This window comes from Drosophila gunungcola, unplaced genomic scaffold, assembly GCF_025200985.1.
Source record: "Drosophila gunungcola strain Sukarami unplaced genomic scaffold, Dgunungcola_SK_2 000001F, whole genome shotgun sequence".
In the NCBI taxonomy this organism is placed as follows: domain Eukaryota; kingdom Metazoa; phylum Arthropoda; class Insecta; order Diptera; family Drosophilidae; genus Drosophila; species Drosophila gunungcola.
The window spans coordinates 12804252-12822947 of record NW_026453197.1 but is presented as its reverse complement, the minus strand read 5'-3'; the positions used below and the strand labels follow the sequence as shown (position 1 = coordinate 12822947).

The following is an 18696-nucleotide window of genomic DNA, read 5'->3' as shown; positions in this document are numbered from 1 at the left end:
GAGGATCAAAAAGAAATAAATATCGCAAGCGACCTTGTGTTGTAATTTCCATCAAAATAAAATATAAATTATAACATATTTGTATGACAAGAAATTAGACAATTTATTCAAATAGGTCGGTGGTGTATATAAAACCGTTTCGATTCCTGAAATTAAAAATGATTTAAAACGCTCAAAAAAAATATTCGCATGTCAAAAACTTGTAAAATCGTTAGTTTATTTTACGCTTAAGACAAAGATTGTAGGCACTAATTGCTGCTCTGCGTAACTATCCATTGCCGGCTGCCAATCTATAGTATAGTATAAAAATCTGCCTTCATTTTGCATTTTGTACAATTAGTGCTGCACAATTGGTTGAAGTTGTTTGTTAAAATAAAGATTGAATTAAATAAATTCATATCACGGGCAACAGCATCAACGGTTAGGGGCCATGTAAATTGGGGTGCTGGCCGCTTGAGTTCTGAAGGGCCTTGACCACCTCCTCCTGCAAAGTGCTGGGTGGCTCTGACACAATATCCGTGTGCATCGATAGGTACTTTAATTTATTCGTAACAGCTGAAAGTAAATGAATAAAGTAATTTACAAAACGGCTGATTTTGTTTGAAAGAAGATTTATATACCGGGACGCAGGTCAATAAGGGAACAATGCTGATCCACCCAAAGAAAGGCCGTGCGACGCAGCTCATCAAGACTGGCGCTCGAGACTGTGGACGTGTAAGAGGCAAGCAGAGGCTCCAGAATGAGACCCAACTGAAAGAACAATTTAAATTTAAATTTGTTCTTTTTCATATGTATATATTGTGTAAAAACTTCGAGAAATACACTTTGACTGTTCAAAGGGTGACGTAAACTACTCGCACTCGTTAAGAATTCAGTTTAAAGTAAAATATAATTTAATGTAATTTTAATTTGATTAATTCTCATTATGTTGTCTTATGTTATATAAAAAAAAAAACTTTTTTTTAAGCTCTAACACTGCATCTATAATCAAAACAAAATTTGAAATTTGTAGAAGGTAAATTTGTAAATGCAAATTTATCAAATATTTATTTATAATCAAATATATTTTTTAATAAAAGTGCAATACCATCCAAGAACCCTAAGATTTCTGATTTACTTTTATAAGGCTGTAGCAGAGGGTTTAACTTTTAGTAAAAAACACACAATTATTGAATTTCCTGTTCAAGCTTCTTTTTACTCAACATTCATCGCTGATTTTAACAAGTTTTTCCTGTCTTCCGACTTCTACCTTCTATAATCAAGCTTAACAATAAGTTTTCTACTTACAATCCAAAACTTCCAGTCGTTCATCGTGTTGTACCGCACAAAGATCTCGTACAGCTGCCGAACGTGCTCCGTGCCCTGCCTCGTTACAGGCGCCCCATTTGCAGGCAGTATGGAGTGAAGGTGCCTTTTAAAGAAAGAACAATTTAATGATTTATCAATAGATATAATATTTTCGGATTAGCCTACGTCAGGGAGTTGTTTAGCTCGTCCCGCTCCATTCGCAGCGCCTCAATCTTGTCCTTGAGCACATTGCGCTCCTGTCGCAGTTGCTTTATGTGGTCCGCTCCCTTCTGCAGCATGGCCGCCTTGCTCAGCTTGGCGTTGGGGTTCTGCTGCAGCTGTGGGATGAGCGCGTGCAGGGTGTCGAACCCGTTCTTGATGTTGTACCGCCGCTTCTGCTCGGCATGGATGTGGCCAGCCCGCCGCTGAGTGTCCCGCGGCTGGTACTTAAGGCTGGCTGTGGGCGACAGTGGCGAGTCCTGCGACTCGTGGAACGGCGAGTCCGGCGACAGGCTCAAACTGCTGCTGCCCAGGTTGGCCGTGGTCGGTCCAAAGCTTTGCATTTTGCCTGCTCCTCCTCCTCCGGGGGGACTGTGCATCGCCGGATTGATGGCCATGGGCAATGAGGCGGACTTCTTTGGTGAGTGTTGTTGTTGCGCTGCCACCGGCACCGACAGCGGCGTTGTGACATTGGCATACAGGGCCGGCGAAACATTGCTGCTGCTGTTGTTGTTGCTGTTGCTGGTGTTGCTGACTATGGCACTGGCGGAAGAAGAGTTCGCTGGCGAGCTGTTCGCCACGGCTGTTTGCAGGCGTGAATCTAAAAGTAAAAGAAATTTTAAGTCAATACACAGATCTAACTGATGAAAAACCTACTCGAAGTGAGCAACTGAGCCAGTGTGCTATTCAGCATGGGATCGCTGGTGGCCTGCTGCATTTGCTGCGTGACCAGCAGATTGCTGCAGCTGTGCGCGCTCAATGGAGAGCTTCCCGCTCCGGCTGCTGCCACCACCGACGTGTGCTGCTGGTGCATCGAATTGCTGCGCACCCGCGACTTGCCCTTCGCATGGTACTTGGGCACTGCAAAGGGTTGCTCATGGACGTGCTGCCGGCCATCGGGCAGCTTATTCAACGATACATTCAAGGGCAAGCTGTTGGAGCGATGGATTTCTTTTGGCAAAATGGTATTCGGCGACACCCAAGTGGCTGTGCTGACAGCAGTCTGCAGTTGCTGTTGCTGCTGTTGTTGCTGCTGTTGCTGCTGCTGCTGATGTTGCTGCAGCAAACTAGCCACAGTGGATTGCTGCGTGTTGGTAGCCTGCTGCTGGCGTGAAAGCTGCAAAAGTTGCTGAGTACTCAGTCCCAAGGGCAGCGACTGTTGCAACTGCAGTGGCTCCTGCTGCAGGTAACCCTGTTGTTGCTGCTGCTGCTGCTGCTGCGGCAGTCGGGGCACATTGAGAAAGGTTCCCGTCGAGGCGGACTTCTTGAACTGCGGATAGGGCTTGTAGCCAATGGAGTTGTATCCGCCATCGTTCAGCAATGACAAGACATCGGCATGCAGCGGTTCCACTTTGACATTCAGTTGCTGCTGATGCTGCTGCTGCTGATAGTTGTCCGTGTAGCTGCTCATGAAACTCTGGTTATTGAAGGCGTTTGTCTGCTGCGTCGGAAAGTGTTGCTGTTGCGTGAGCTGTTGCTGCTGCTGCTGCTGTTGTTGCTGCTGCTGTTGTTGCTGCTGCTGCTGTGGTGCCTGAAAGGCAGCCTGCAATACAACGCCGCCGACGACATGCTGCTGGTTCTTTTGCTGTTCGGCCAACATCTGCTGGTAGAGGTTCGTCTGGTGCAGCGTTGGCTGAGCCTTGTCGTAGTTGTGCGGCTCCCGCCGGAATGGACGCTGCGTGCTCTTGGCCACACGGCCATTGATCACGCACCTATTGCTGCTGTTGTCGCTGGTGCCACCGACAGAGCCAAAGTGCTTGCCGCCGTGCAGTCGGGCGGACATTGAGTTTGGATCACCGAGAAGCTGAGAATCGTTGGCGGATTGCTGTTGCACCTGTCGCGCCACGGAGAATCGTTGCTCCACCTCGCCGTAAGACATTGTATTAATGGGCGTGTTCAGCTCCAGCATGCTGGCGTCCACATTTCCGGCACCACTGTTGCTGCTGTTGACCACATCCATTATGCTGTCATTGCAGTAGAGGGTGTGCGGAGCGCCCACAATCGCCGACAGGCAGTATTCGTCGTTCTTGAGCATTTCAGCATCGGTACCCTCTTCCGGAACTGATGGCAAGCGTGTGCTGGGAATTAAGTCTGTAAAATATATCACAAAAAACTGTTACTACTCAAGCTCTTTTATAAAAGAACTACACAAATGCACAAACCTGAGAAGCTAATGTCGATGTCATCTAAATTCGGTTGCAGGGGCCCCAGACTGGGTTGTATGAAGTCAGCGATGCCAGCGCCGCGTGCTAATCATTGAAGAAAGTGTTATTCATGAGCTAAGCTAAGGCAATTTGTTCGGTATCACGCACCAATTTCCCGGGAATCAGGAAAAGGAAATGGAACATTTATGGCCGAGAACAAGGTGTCCGTTGTCCAATCGTCTGGCATCAAGTTCCTATCGTTTAGCGGCGACCATTCCAAAAAGTCCAACTCGCTTTTCTGCAAGAGAAGTGAAACATGCTGAGGGTTATCTTTTGATTTTAAAGGAAAGATAGTTGCCGATATTATGCTGGCCACTTAAATATATTAATCGCTGTCAGCCAATATGGTCATGTGGTCTGGTCAAATTTCAAAACGATGCTATGGCTAACCGATTAAATTGTAATTATCAACTGTCAGAGATCTGATCACCTGACGGTTTTGAATAATAAGTACAAGAAATTTTCAGAATAAAATTTCAAAAAGTCTAGGTTCTGTACGTATAAGCCCAATAAATAACAGAACAAAAAACGTTTCGACTCTGAAGCTTTTTATAATAATACAAATGCTATCTTGATATTAAAATTTTGCCTAAGTCCAGCGCTTTTATTTCAAAGGCATTTCAAAAATAAGTTATATTCACTTTGAATTTCGTATGCCTATTATCAAAGTCGTACAACAAAAATGACCCCTCATACTAGAGCATAAAAGCAATTATCATTTGCAATGCAAGTGGCTGAAAGATAGTGAAGCACAAAACCTGGCAATTAGTTTAATTGAAATATTGATGTTTAACATTTTGGTTAAATTGCCAGTTAGTTTTGTGAAATATTACCAATAGCAATGGGCAGAATGAGTCCGAAGTTTTTGTCTTTTCTGCGCTATCAACGCCTCTTGGGCCTCTCGGATTTGGACTTTTCCGATTCGTTGCAAAAGTATGGGCTTCATGGTACTTGGATTTCCTTTGCCACTCAGTTTCTGGTCGTTGGAGTTTTCGTGTCCGCTCTGGTGGCGGCACTGGCCGAATCCCTTTACTACATGGACACCAAGTCCGAGAGCGGCAACACGTATGACAACGCAGTGATACTGACCACCTCGGTGAGCCAGCTGCTGGCCAATTTGTGGTTCCGATCGCAGCAAGAGTCGCAGGTGACCCTGCTGAACCGCATACGCCAGTTGGGGCGACGTTTGCAATGGGATCGGCTGGCAATGCCCCATCCCCGCCTGTTGTACCGCATCTGGCTGGCTGTGTGCCTTTGCTATGGGATCCTGATGTTCGGTTTTGGCTTCCATTGGTTCAAGGACATGCAGCTGAGCCATGTCCTCACATTTCTGGGATTTGCAGCTCGTTGCATTTTGGCCAACTTCCAATTCACCTGCTACAGCGGCATGGTATTAGTTCTGCAAAGGCTACTGCGTGCCCAGGTGGATCAGTTGGAGGACCTGGTGTCCACCAACTCCATCTCACCGGCTAATCTAGCCTGCAGTTTGAGAGCCCACGATGAGATCCTGCTGCTTTGTCAACGGGAACTGATTGCCGTGTACGGCGGAGTCCTACTCTTTCTCTTCATGTACCAGGTCATGCAGTGTGTACTAATATTCTTCATCAGCCACTTGGAGGGATTCCATTCGGCCAGTGAAATGGGGCTCATCTTATGTTGGCTGGTGCCCATGCTCTTCTACCTCGTCCTACCTTTGGCCGTCAATGACGTACTTAATCAGGTGAGTATATGTAAACGCTTGGCCGTCGTTCCAATGAAAACAATTGGACTACGGTCTGGTGTCCCGACAATGTGACACTCTCTTAGAAAATTGGGTTAACATTACATCGGTTTTGGGTTACACATCCTATAGATATTTAGGAGGTGTTAAAGGTCAATACAAAATAACTACTAAGACTCATACGTTTCTACATACGAGGTATTATTATTATTTTTATTATTATTACCTATTTATCTTCCCAATGCTACAAGTGTTTGCCTATTAGTCATAATCCTATATTTAGAAGTTGAGTTCAAATCTGGCTAATCGTGGGTAGCCCACAAAAGTTGCCGTTTATCCGAGTTCATTGTAGAGCTAGACACTCAATCGCAATGGACGATTTCCAGTCGGGGGAACTGTGTGCCTACTATCGCCTGTGTCGATACCTGGGCATATTCTGCATCGACTATAATCCCACCAAGAAGAGGTTCCTATTGCGGCGCAGTCTCGTCTGCTACGCGGTGCACTTTGCCCTGCAGGCCTATTTGGTCGGCTGCATGGCTGTGATGGTCATATTCTGGGGCAATTCCTTCAAGAGGGAGTTGACCCAGACGGGTAACCACTTCGATCGGCTGGTGATGGTGACTGCATTGGGCATTCTGGTCATCCAGAATGCCTGGCTCATCTGGCTGCAGGCGCCGCATCTTCGGATCGTCCGGCAAATTGAATTCTATCGCCGGAAGCACTTGGCTGATGTGCGACTGCTGCTGCCCAAACGCCTGCTCTGGCTGATTATTTTCACCAATCTGGTCTACATGGCCAACTTCTTGAAGTCGTGTGTGTTCGAATGGCTGACGGATCATTCGCGACTCTTTGTTGTCACCACGCTGGGATTCCCTCTGCGATATCTGGTCACCAGTTTCACAATGGGCACATACTTTTGCATGGTGCACATTCTGCGCCTGGTGCTCAGCTGGAATCAGTCGCAGATCACTGCGATAATCGAACAATCCGGAGACATCAAGAAGAGCAGCGCCAATCTCCTTCGTTTGCGGGCATGTTTGGAGCTCCACGACCGCGTGGTGCTCCTCTGCAATGACGAGATCAGTCTCGTCTATGGATTCATCGCCTGGCTGTCGTGGTTGTTCGCCTCGCTGGATGTAACTGGCGTTATCTACCTGACCATGGTGATTCAAACTAAGAAGTCGCTTTGCTTGAACTTGGTAGCGGACATTGTGTGGCTTTCGCCAACTTTGATGACCTGTGCCGCTAGTTTCATGAGCAACAGCGTCGGCATTCAGGTATGTAAAAGGAACTGACCATAAGTTATAATTAAGGGGTTCCAAAAGCATAAAACTTTCGACCGTTTCCTGGTAGAAGCTTCTAATAGCAAGAAAGGACTTTAGCTTTTGGGTTCGCCTTCCCTTTTTTTATACATGTTATTTCGATCGCGTATCACAATTGATATCTTTATCTAAACACTTATTGATTATTTAATATTCAATGGGGCGGAGAAAGCGGCGGAACCCTTGGTGTTGCCCTTCTGACAGTTCGTGGTCATCCGCCATGACCCTCGGTGCCGAGCTGCGGGTGTATTTGCTGACGTTTAAGTGCCTCGGTCTGTTCTGCATTACACTGGAGTGTGACAGCGGCTTTAGGTCGTACGCATCTAGAACAGATGGCAAAATTTCGTTGATAGGATTGCTTTGCTCGCAATGCATTTCGCTAGTGGCTCTGGGCCATTTGGCATTTAGGCCTGGAGAATACAAGCTGCCCTTAAATGGTGATGTGGGAAATACGTATTTCTTGGCCAACTATGGATTAGCCTGCTTGACAATTGTCCTCATCCATCTGTACTTCTACGTACGTCGTAGCAGACTGACATCATTGGTATCCCTGCTGTTGCATCATAATCGCACCGATCTAGAGAATCGGCATGAAGGAGAGTTCGCCCGGGTGTACGCAGTGTATGCCAGCCAGGTGTTGCTCAGTGCGTTTGTACAGTTCAATTCCTTTGTCGACGCTGATGTTGAGCTTTGGAAGAAAGTGGTACTGAGCGCAATTTCCACCTACAGTTACATACTGATTGGTCTGGTCGTGTCCTTTCACTACTGTTTGGTACGCATTTCGGCCAGCTTGATGCTGCTCTACAACCAGGACCTGTCCCAGTTAGTGGACTGCAACCTGGTATTATCGGAGACATTGTGCGTGCTACGCCTGCGACAACGCAGTCGACTGCTATGGGTTTGCAGTCGGCGAATTAGCTCCGAATTTGGACTTATTATAGTGCTAATTATGGCGTTCCTACTCTTCTCAGCGCCAGCTGCTCCCTTCTTTCTGATAATCATAGCCTTTGAAATCGACGCAGGCAACATCGAAATGCAAATCCTATGGCATGGGCTGACCACCACGCTACTCTGGAATCTATCCATAATGGTGGCCATCCTGATGACACTACGCACCGACCTGGTGCGCAAAGAGGTGAGCTGAGATATTGACTTCTAACTTAATCTACCATATGCAAGGGGTTTAAGGGAAACAATATTTAACATTTAAAATTCTTTTTAAATAATAAATTAGAAATACACTCGAAGTACACAATAACAAAGTCTTTCTTAGTGAGCAAAATATATAGCTAAAAGTCATTATTCACTTTACTATCTAACAATATGCCAAGAAGTTATTATATGGCTACAATTTAATTCATTAAAAGCCCATGATGGGCAAATATTGTCCCAATGGTGTTGTTTTCATGGTTGACAAACCAAGTCCCTGAAGAGCTTCCATCAGACAATTATTATATTTTCAGTGAAAGTACTAAAAATACATATGTTATTAATGCAAGTGCATTAGTTATGTGTCGCGTACTCAATGTCACGCAACGCATTTGAGGAGTTGCGGGTTCAGCTGCGAACCCTTCGATGGCTGGGGGTCCTGCGGTTCAGCATCGACTTTGAGAAGTGCCTAGTGCGGGAAAATGGCATCGAGGAGCGCATTGCCTGGTTGTATTTGATCGGTGTTTTCGTGGTCACCTGCAGTTTGCTCAGCTACAGCTGGTACTATCCCCATCACTTTGTGATGGGCAAACACAACAGCACGGGCAATTGCTATGCCCTGATCAATGTCAGATGTTGTGCCATATTCACACTGCTGGTCTACATTCATCTCTATGTACGACGCTGTCGCTTCGCCAGTCTGCTTCAATCGATGTTGCGGTTTAACCAAATCGCAGAAAGTCGCAGTGGATCCTTAAGATTTGCTTTTCCCTATTACCTGCATCTGTCTCTATTTGTGTTTTGCATGCTGAACTATGGCCACGGATATTGGGCGGCAGCCGTTCGGTGGACCACAATGCCCATTTACCTGCTGCAGTACGGCTTTGCCTACCTCATTCTTGGCCAGGTTGTTGTCCTGTTCGCCGGTTTTCAACAGATTCTGCTCTCGATTTTGAAGTACTACAATGAGCTAATTCTCGAAAATTTAAAGACATGCAAGGAATGCCAGAGGTTTAATGAAATATTTCGCAAATACAACCAGGTGATGTGGCTAAGCTATGTCGAGATTAATTATAGTTTTGGCTTGCTGCTATTACCAATAACCGGATTAATTCTGCTGTTAACCCCCTCGGGACCATTTTACCTGGTGTCAACCATCTTTGAAGGGCGTTTTCGGCAGACCTGGCGTTTTGCCTTTATGTCGCTAACCGCCTTATTGTGGAGCGTTCCTTGGGTGGCATTGCTCGTTCTGGCCATGGGCACCAACGCTGTTCAGAAGGAGGTGAGTAGCTATCAATCTATCCTTTAAAAAGGATAAAACAGTAAGAAGGAAACACGCCCATTAGTGCACATGGAAACTCTTTTTAAGCCTTCTAAAAACGTCAATACCAACAATTTACAGAAGCTTCAATCAATTTTGTAACTACTTGAAAACTTAACACGTTCTAGATCGAAGTTTAACATTATATTTTGGTTTTTAGAAACAGAAGAAATAATATTAGTTACAATCCTTAACTATTTACTCTCCTAAAGCATACACTTTGAAGTCTCTTAAAAATGGTCCAATTAACAAATTGGTGGTTTATTTGAATATTTACCGAATATTTACTAGTTTTATTAAACATACAGATGATATGTTTCGCCAGTGTATAAGAGAATATGGGTCAACGGAAGGAGTGAGGCCTAATTTAATAGGTTTCTGTGCCACACAGCAGACCTAATCAATTACCGTGAAAATATTGATATCGGGTAAATCAACAATGAATTGTGACACCCATCCGATGGATTGGTTAGTTGGCAGCGGATGTCCAACTCGTCCGCAGAATGTCCAACGTGTGCCGGGACCTACGACTGTATCTCCGACTGCTGCACCTCCTGGGTCTGATGTGCTGGCATTTCGATCCGGATGGCTGTCAGCTAGTGAGCACGCCCCAAAAGGAGCGATATGCGTTGGTTTATGCGGTCTTCATTTTGGCCACTGCCACGGCATGCTTCACCTTTGCACACCTCCAGCCGGATCGCTTTCACATACCCGTTTACAACCGGACGGGAAATTTCTATGAGTCCGTAATCTTTCGCAGCACTTGTCTGGTGGTGATGCTGCTCTACGTAATTCTCTATGTACGACGGCACCGGCACAGGCAATTGGTTCAGCATCTCTTGCGATTGAACAGACGGTGCGTGGACAGGTCCACAGATCGCCAATTTCTGAACAACTTAATACTGTACGGCGTGTTGTCAGCGGTCTGTTTTGGCAACTATCTGTACGGTTATAGTCGTGCCGGATTGGCTGCCATTCCTTTGGCCCTAAGCATGGTGGTCCACATCTATGCCTATCTGGTACTCTGCCTGCTTTTGGTGTTCTTTGTGTGCCTCAAGCAGATTATGGCTGCTGGCCTGGCTTATTACAACCGGCAGTTGGGCCAGGGCGAACTGGTTGCGGGTCTTCAAGGCAGACAGCAGATCCTGGCAGTGTGTGGCGGTGAGCTAAACGAGTGTTTCGGCCTGCTCATGCTGCCCATTGTGGCGCTGGTGCTTCTGATGGCGCCATCGGGACCCTTCTATCTAATAAGCACCGTGCTGGAGGACATGTTCGCTCCGAACGAATGGCTGACAATGCTATTGATCTCCTCCACCTGGGATACACCCTGGATGATCATGTTGGTTCTCATGCTGCGTACAAATGGCATTACGGTGGAAGTGAGTTCGTTGCGAGAAGGGGTTAAGAACTTTAAGTAGTAGTGAAATATTATTGACACCAGACCTTGATCTCTATTTTGCAGGCAAATAAAACGGCAAAAATATTGGCCAAAGTACCTAGGACCGGTACTGGTTTGGATCGAATGGTAAACAGATTACAAAACCATTTCAGAAATATCATGACTAACAACTCTCCCTCAGATTGAGAAATTTCTATTAAAAAACCTTCGACAACAGCCCATTCTAACAGCCTATGGATTTTTCGCCCTGGATAAAAGCACTTTGTTTAAGGTAAAACCGTTCAAAACAAATAGACCTAATGCCTAATCATCTTTTATTTTTATATAGCTATTTACAGCAATATTCACGTATATGGTTATTCTGGTGCAGTTCAAGGAGATGGAGATTACTACAAAAACGACGAACAAATTTTGATCACTTACCGAATCGTACGTTAAGCAGCCCGTAGCCTTTGATCTATAGTTTCTGCGCCATTTTCTGTATTCAGCTTTGATTACGGCTGAATGACGTTTCCAGTACTTGCCTTCAAGAACAACAGTCTGTGTGGGGTAGAAAAGAAAGATATAGAGAGATGAGAGCGTGTATACTCCGAAACCTTGTTACTTTCCTAATCAAAAGCAAATATATAATGTATGTCCTAACTTAATTATGATTAATCTACATTCCCGCAGAGATAACGTAGGAGATGTATTATTCTTCATAACCGATTCTTATTCTCACTTTCCTTTGGAAGTACAAACTCAAAAACTGTAAAACAAATCTGTATTTTTACTTAAAATATATACCTAACTTTACGAATCATAAAAATAATAAAGAGATTTATGTGGTAAAATGGTGTATTAGAATAGAATTTAAAAGGTTATTGCTGAACTATATTTTGGCCATTTTTGATCGACTTTTTACAAGACTTTTGTCGCCTGTTACAAGCATTACAAAGCTATCTGTAGTAATCTACAAGTTCCAAGTTGTCAAACGATAAGTACACCGATTGAACGTTATGGTACTTAAATTGAATCTCAGTCTATAAATAAGAGTGCCCCGCCAATAGGTTAATGACAGCTAAAAATAACACCGAAACAGCCCCACCGCTCTTATCACGTGCAGCTGGAGAGGGTCCGGCGGAAAGAAGATGGTAGGACCACGGCAATCCCAGGGGTCCGAGGCATATCTCACCCTGGTCTTCAATGGCGCACGACAATCGCGCGACGATCACGTCGCAATCGAGTGATGTCTTCCTTGCAAGCCGCGTGAATCCACCAACCGATGTGGGGGTGCTACTTTCGACGCGCATAGTGAAGTGTTCTGGCGATAGCTTAATGAGGATATCTCTTGCAGGTAATTCCAAAATTTATGATGCCCTCAAGCATGGATGGTTCGATGTGGACTGATTGATGGCATACCGAGTGAACGGAATATTTAATCAATGACTAAGGCCACCGGCCAAGGAAATTCTAAATAGTATTCAATTTGGAGACATTTTCCAAAAAACTAAATACAAGTTATACTTTACTATTTTAATAATATTTTAAAGAATTAATCTTATAATTAGAAGTAGATGTTTCAGAGAATGCGTTGACTCCAATGTAAGCTTAGTTTAACCCACAAAAAACACAATATTTTTGGAATGTAAAGTATAAACTGTCAAAATTGTATAGTTTAAACACAGTTTTTTAACACTTAATTCAGTTTTAAAAACCTACATTTTTAAATATTAATTTTCTTTTTTTTTAATTTCAATAAGCTCATGAATTTAAGTACATCGATCTATAAAAAAAATAAAATAATGTGACTCAAAAAAAAATTGTACATAATGAATCAAAAACTTGTCATAATCTGTGATTTAATTATTTTAGTCTTTTCTTCTACTTGTTCCACTGACACAAAATACAATTTATTATGACATCAATAATTAAGTAAAGTTTCGAATTCTTTAATAGTCGTTAGTGTACACGCGTCCACTTATTCAACAGGACAACCACTTGTCAGTTGATATTTCGTAGTTTTGGCAGTACTTACTTGAGGATTACTATGTATGTCAACGTCCAGCGGCGATGCGAATTGACACACCGGGGTTCTGCGCTTTTGAATGACTGCAAAAATGGAAAAAACACACAAAACACTGTTTAGTACAAAAAAAAAGGCTGCCAAAGTGATAAGATTCTAGGGAGAGATAGATAGAGATAGTGAGTTCCCCAGAGATGACAAGAGTTGTTAGCAACACGTGTGACAGTCCCAATGGCTCTTCCCAAAAACCATTTATCTTGGAAAGCTGTGACGTAGCAGTAAGCAGTACAATTGTACAACAAAGCAATGAGCTCTTAAATCTTAACTGAATCATGTACACATTTAGGCACAAAGAGTACCGTGGAGAGAGTAAGCGCTTTGGAGGCGCTGAGATGCAATGTATATTTTAATTTCTTGGCAAAAATAAATTGATTAGTTGCCTTACATGCAACATAGCCTATAACAACCAATGGCTATAATTTTATATTTTAGAATTTTAGAATTCTTTATTTAAAATATTTGCTCTTTCATTTAGAAAGACGCCTCTATAAACGTCCGAATTTTTCCACACAGTTATAGCTTGATAAAATCGTTGTCTGCCAGGGAATTTCCAAAAATGTTGTCCCTAGATTTAGTTTGTCACTTTCAGCAACAGTACGATCGAAGAGATAGGAAAACAAACAGATCAAGACGGAATATGATCTTGCAAATTAATCGAATGCCAGTCAAAAGTCGTGTTAAGTCATTTAAATGAAAGTTTTGCACTACCCAAGTCACGATGAAAATGCAAACGTAATGTGTGCAGATAAAAATATTTAAAATAAAAATTGTAGATCCAAAATTTAATAGCTACTGACTGTCTCCCACATGTCTATGATTCTCAAAAGCTGTCAACGACCCTATCTCTTATTAGGATTATCTTATTGCCATAAACCGTAGAGCATATATGTAGATAATTGCAAAGATTAAAGTACTAATTGTGAGACAACAAGATATTTTTTTTTGTTTCTTATAAATAAACATAAAATTTTCCATTTGCCTTTGTCGCCGTTCCGTTGTCGTCGACGATCTAGAAGAGCTAAGAGATAATCGTCGCTTGTAATGCTGCGCTGCCCTCCTCCCACTCGCACAAATGATGTAACGGAAAATTTTAAAATAATATTATATCAGCAGTGAGAGCAAAATCAAAACGATTCGATTTGCTTTTATTGAAAATTCGTCATTCGCTTTAGCCTTTGACTAGGTGCTAATCATTGGGGCACTTGAGACCTGCAACTAAAGAGGCCAGTCACCAGCCACCAGCCACCGGGAATCATATGTTTCTAGCTTTTTATTAAGCGCCGGCAGGCCCAAAAACAAAATTTAATGGCATACAAATGAAATGACAATGGCCGACGGTCCATTCCCTGATAAGGGACGACAGCACAGACCATGATAAGAGGCCCGGAAAGTCGACGATGCCCGCCTGGCAACGTTAAGTCACCCAGTCGTACGACCACCCATCTATCCACCCATCCATTCAGCCAGACGGGGATCTCGTCTGGTATCTGCCACAAACCAGTTGACAACTTTCAGTCAACAATGGCCGAAAAGAGATGTTCATTTACTCCAGCAGCAAAAATTGTGTTTAAAAAAGCTTCTGTAGCCCTCTGATTCATTCTCAATTGTTTTTGGTTGGCGAGGCTTTCGGTCGTGTCGTGCTTTTCAAGGAAATAGACATCAAATTGGTTTATAATTTGTTTTGAACATTTTACCAATGCCTATCGCGGTCAATCGCGGGCCGACTGAATGCCAAAAGCATGTGGAAAACTTTTACCACGTGAAATTTCAACAGCCCTTTACTAAACTAACAATACGCGGTCTTATCGGATTTTGTGTAGAGTAGAACATGTTGATTTTTTTTTGGGAACATCTCATCAATGTTACTTTTAATTTAATATAATATTTAATTAGGAGTATCATTCCAGTTTATAAATTTTACTCTACTTATCTGCTACAGATCTTCCTAGTTCGTGACATACTCCTGACATAGCTATTAATGGTAAACAAAAATATAAACCCATTTAATTTTTAAGGTCAATCGCCCCTCATTTTGTCTTTGAACAACGTAAACAAAGAATGGAGCTTAACAAATTAAAAAAGTATGTATATATTCGAATATGTGCCTTAGAAGCACTTTTTTTTTTTACAGCTAAGAACATTACTTACATTGCATATGCCAGCAACGCCAGATGACATTGTTTAGACGAATTTTGTCCTTCCAACGTAGTCGAACTCCTTTGAAATGATTCCATTTGGGCGAGGTGAGTTTTTGACTGTAAATAAATAAAGTTGTATTGTAAAAACAATTGGCAAAATGTTAAGATAGAAATTTCCGATATTGAACAATGAAAACTAATGGAATTGCATTAGAATTTCTCTTTTCATAAATTACACTCCCTTCGACTATCTCTATTTTGATATCTGTCGGTGTGTCAATATCATCAATATATAATAAACAAATCGATTTGTTTATAAATATTAAAACAGTAAGCAGATTGCGGTCTAAAAATAGACGGACCCCTAACCCCAACCAGCTGCTATCTCTGTAAAATCTGCCTATATATGCACAACTATGTATCATATATATTGTCGCAATCCCGCTTTCCTAATTAACCCAGTGAAGTAGATTAGGTAGCATATTGTACTAGACTAAAGACAACTAATAAATACATATCAGTAGTGGGAATAGTAAACAGCAAGCCAACTTTACTTGATACTCGATATGTTGTCAGTGCTGATTTATTATTGTTATTGTTTTTACTATCGCCAGCTGATGATTCAGTAAGAATTATTAAACAAACATCAGGTAAATTCCGGACATTTGTTACTGTTCTCGATCAGAACCCTTGATATGAGAACTAATTAGCACAATCCAGCTCTCGAAAGCAGTTAAGCAACATTCCCATGTGGGGGTGGCCCCATCACTAAAGAACTTATTGATATCGCTTTATCTAGTGACGTAGTTGTTTGCCCATGAATAACTTCCCGTATTTGCCATTTATTGACACAGATCCAGTTTATCGCACTTATCGGTAATTTGTTTAGCTTCTACAAGAGAAGCTATTAGTCTGGTTTAGTCTTTAGTCTGGTTTTAATTTTAACCGCAGCTGGGAAAAAAAAAGTTTTTAGCTACCCTGACCCTTTAAAAAAAATACGTTTATACCGGTCAAAACGTAATAATCAAATCACAAAGTAATTTCTATATTTTAAAGGCGAATATTACCCCGCAGCGCAATACAACAATTAAAAAAACTAAAATATAACGGACCTGTATAAAAGTCGCATTTGAATTACTGTGGCTGATAAGGCTCTAAAACAAAACAATACGTTAAACCAAAAAAGAGATTGGCGGGGCAATATAGGGTTATAAATATATCGAACAGACGAACGTGCTGAATGAACGATGATGACTAAAGATCCCCGTATTCCAAATAAGGTATAACCTTGTTTTAGAGAAGCAACAAAAATCTTACAACCGTAAAATGTTACTAGTTTGAGTATAACTGCTCTTTATCCGAAACTTTTATTTGTAATATTGTATTTAGTAATATCACTATGCTTTAAGAAAACAAACTACGATTTTAAAATGAACTGCATTTCAAATTTGGGGAAAAAAATGGTTGTGTCTTGAGTTTTTACAGTACTCTCATTCAAAATTATTAGTTAATGTTTTGACGCGAGTATTTAATCTATGTACACCCTTAGGAAAAGACAAACTTCTTTTTCGTCAGCGAATTAATTTTAAGCTATTTGCTCAATCATTGCATTTATTTTCCCGCCACATAACTGGTCAGTCGGTTATCCCCCTTTTCGTACAGGTAAATGTTGCTGGCGACTTCAGAAATGTGCGCTTTGGAATCATTCTGATATCGCTGTGGCAACATTTTGATATTTTTTCCGTAATGATTGCGCTGGCGTTTGCAGAAATGGGAGAAGCACCACCACCCATAAAGAGGGGGGCTATGCAGGGTGGAGAAGGTGGTGGAGGTGGTGGACGGACAAGCGCGATTGAGGCAAAGTTGGGTCCAAAGTAACCCGAGCAGCGACGTCGCGTCGCAACATGTGCCGCGATTATGCGACCGAAGCGGTCCAAGCTTTTGGTTTGCTGGATTTTCGTTGGCCAGTTTTCGGCGTTATCACGCTCTAAACGCGTGACCAAGCGGGAAACTATATTTCATATTGGTTTGGTGTTGTGTTCGTTGTTCTTTGTTATACGGGTCTGCAACTCACCTGTATGCCAGATTCATGCACTTGAAGAGCTTGGTGAGGGAGGTCTCGATCTCCAAATGGGAGGTGACCATGCTCATGCTGTTCTCGTCGCCCTCCTGGTCCATTGGACTGAAGTTGGAAACCGTCTGGGGCACATAGAGCTGCACATCGCGACATGTGTTGGCCGGCTCGCCCGGCTTGCTAAGATCGGGATCCTCGGGATCGAGCATCTTCACCTCGCTATCGTCCTCGAGGTCGTCCTGCGCCTCCTCGGCCTCGAAGTGCGAGACCATGAACTGGCCAGAGTGGATGGATTCCCGTTCCGCTGCAGTGGACTCGGCAGATCCTCCTCCTGCTGCAGATCCATACTGCAGGTGCGGAAAGCTCTGGGGCAACTGTTGCTGATGTTGCTGCTGTTGCGGCTGCTGCAACTGGGGCAGCTGGTGCAGCTGGTGCAGCTGATGCTGCTGCTGGTGGTGGGGAAACATTTGGCTTGTGCGTTGATATCCCTCGTATTTATTCAGCATCATTTTCACCAGGTGCCGCCGTGGAGATGTCTATGCAAATATTTCACTCTTGAGCTGGAAACATTTATTTCGATGGCGACAAGGGGCACATTTAATGGTTTTTTAATGTCTCTGGCGTAGCTGTGGTACTTAAATGCTGGCCATTCTTTTGAATTGTTGGGGCTTTTCCATCGCTCTGTAAACGGTATCACGGTTCAAATGAGATGTAAGCTATTGAGATTGGTATTTTTTGTTTAGCGCGCTTAATAACACTCCCGAGATCTGGTATCTTAATTAAATTGCTAACTAAAGCGCTTCTTGTATGGGAAATCTTTGATTTGTTTACTTCAACGACACCTGCCCGATTGGCGCTTTTTTACGGAGCGGACTGGAGCTTCTCTAATGGCACACACGCCCCGCTTTTGCCGTTATATGCGTCACAAAGCACAATAATAACAATAATCGCGTACACACACGCGCGCAAAAGTGAGAGGTGGTGGTGGTGGTGTGGGGTATCTACGTCAGAGCGAGACGTCAGTAGAGGAAACGCAACTGTTAGAACGAAAAACGCACGCGGATCGGAGGGCGGATAATGGGACTTGCAGAAGGCAGCGCAGAACGAGCGGTTTCAGTCCACAAACGGAACTGATCGAAGAACGAAGCTGCGAGTACCGCAAAACCTGTGCGCCAAAACATTGAACAGCTGACGCGCTTTCCTCTCTCTGTCTCTCTCTCTTTCTCTCTCGCTGCTTATCAGCTTGAGAAATATAAGTTCTTATACATATACGATTATAGAGAGATGCCAGTGTTATTCTACCTCTTCCCGCTCCCTTTGTCTATCGATTGCATTTGACCTTGCCACGCAGATGATGCACTTGCACTTCTACGAGTAGCTTTGCGTTTGCACTTTTGACCTCTGTGCTCCGTTTCTGCTATTTTCCCTGCCCACTCACACGCATGCACGTACACGCACACACGAGCGCTTTGCGTTGGGGGCACATCTGCAGCTGCCCCCAAAAGCAAAAAGCTAGAAAACCGAGCTGCCCACACGACGAATTTGCAAACGACGACGCACACACGCGCACTTGTAAAGCTGATACGTAGTTAAATTACAATTTAGTACACATTAACTTAATGCGAGGAGCGAGCCCTCGCCCTCCCACCAGGGTTGTCAAGCGATCGGTTGATGTGATAAACAGCAGGGAATGCCTAAAAATTGACGTAATTTGACGCCGTTCTGAGCAGGTCAACGCGATTCTGAGCAGGCTCTCACAAATACAATTTTCAATTGAATTTAGCAATGTTTTGAG

The 18696-nt window shown here is 43.2% G+C and overlaps 2 protein-coding genes across 13 annotated transcripts; one reads left to right on the top strand and one right to left on the bottom strand.

The window, feature by feature from the left end:
* Positions 1–192: 192 nt before the first annotated feature.
* LOC128262492 (probable basic-leucine zipper transcription factor Q) lies at positions 193–18624 on the bottom strand. 8 transcript variants are annotated; one of them, XM_052996775.1, is made up of 12 exons: positions 18500–18624; positions 16902–17582; positions 14838–14944; positions 12642–12715; positions 11048–11164; positions 3819–3948; positions 3669–3755; positions 2164–3597; positions 1474–2107; positions 1288–1411; positions 621–750; positions 193–555 (listed from the first exon to the last, which is right to left on the bottom strand). In XM_052996775.1, the coding sequence occupies exons 2-12, from the start codon at positions 17408–17410 to the stop codon at positions 422–424; spliced, it is 3480 nt and encodes a 1159-aa protein (XP_052852735.1). In that variant the 5' UTR covers positions 17411–17582; positions 18500–18624; the 3' UTR covers positions 193–421. The 8 variants fall into 8 exon arrangements, with proteins under 8 accessions (XP_052852735.1, XP_052852736.1, XP_052852732.1 ...); XM_052996776.1 differs by having other exon boundaries at positions 18510–18611; XM_052996772.1 differs by having other exon boundaries at positions 18204–18580.
* On the top strand, positions 4552–11091 carry LOC128262498 (gustatory and pheromone receptor 39a). Of its 5 annotated transcripts, none has more exons than XM_052996799.1 (4): positions 4552–5430; positions 10688–10750; positions 10806–10895; positions 10953–11091. In XM_052996799.1, exons 1-4 carry the CDS (start codon positions 4552–4554, stop codon positions 11037–11039), a joined length of 1119 nt encoding a protein of 372 aa, XP_052852759.1. In that variant the 3' UTR covers positions 11040–11091. The 5 variants fall into 5 exon arrangements, with proteins under 5 accessions (XP_052852759.1, XP_052852756.1, XP_052852755.1 ...); XM_052996796.1 differs by lacking the exon at positions 4552–5430 and adding an exon at positions 5764–6710; XM_052996795.1 differs by lacking the exon at positions 4552–5430 and adding an exon at positions 6896–7890.
* Positions 18625–18696: the final 72 nt, after the last annotated feature.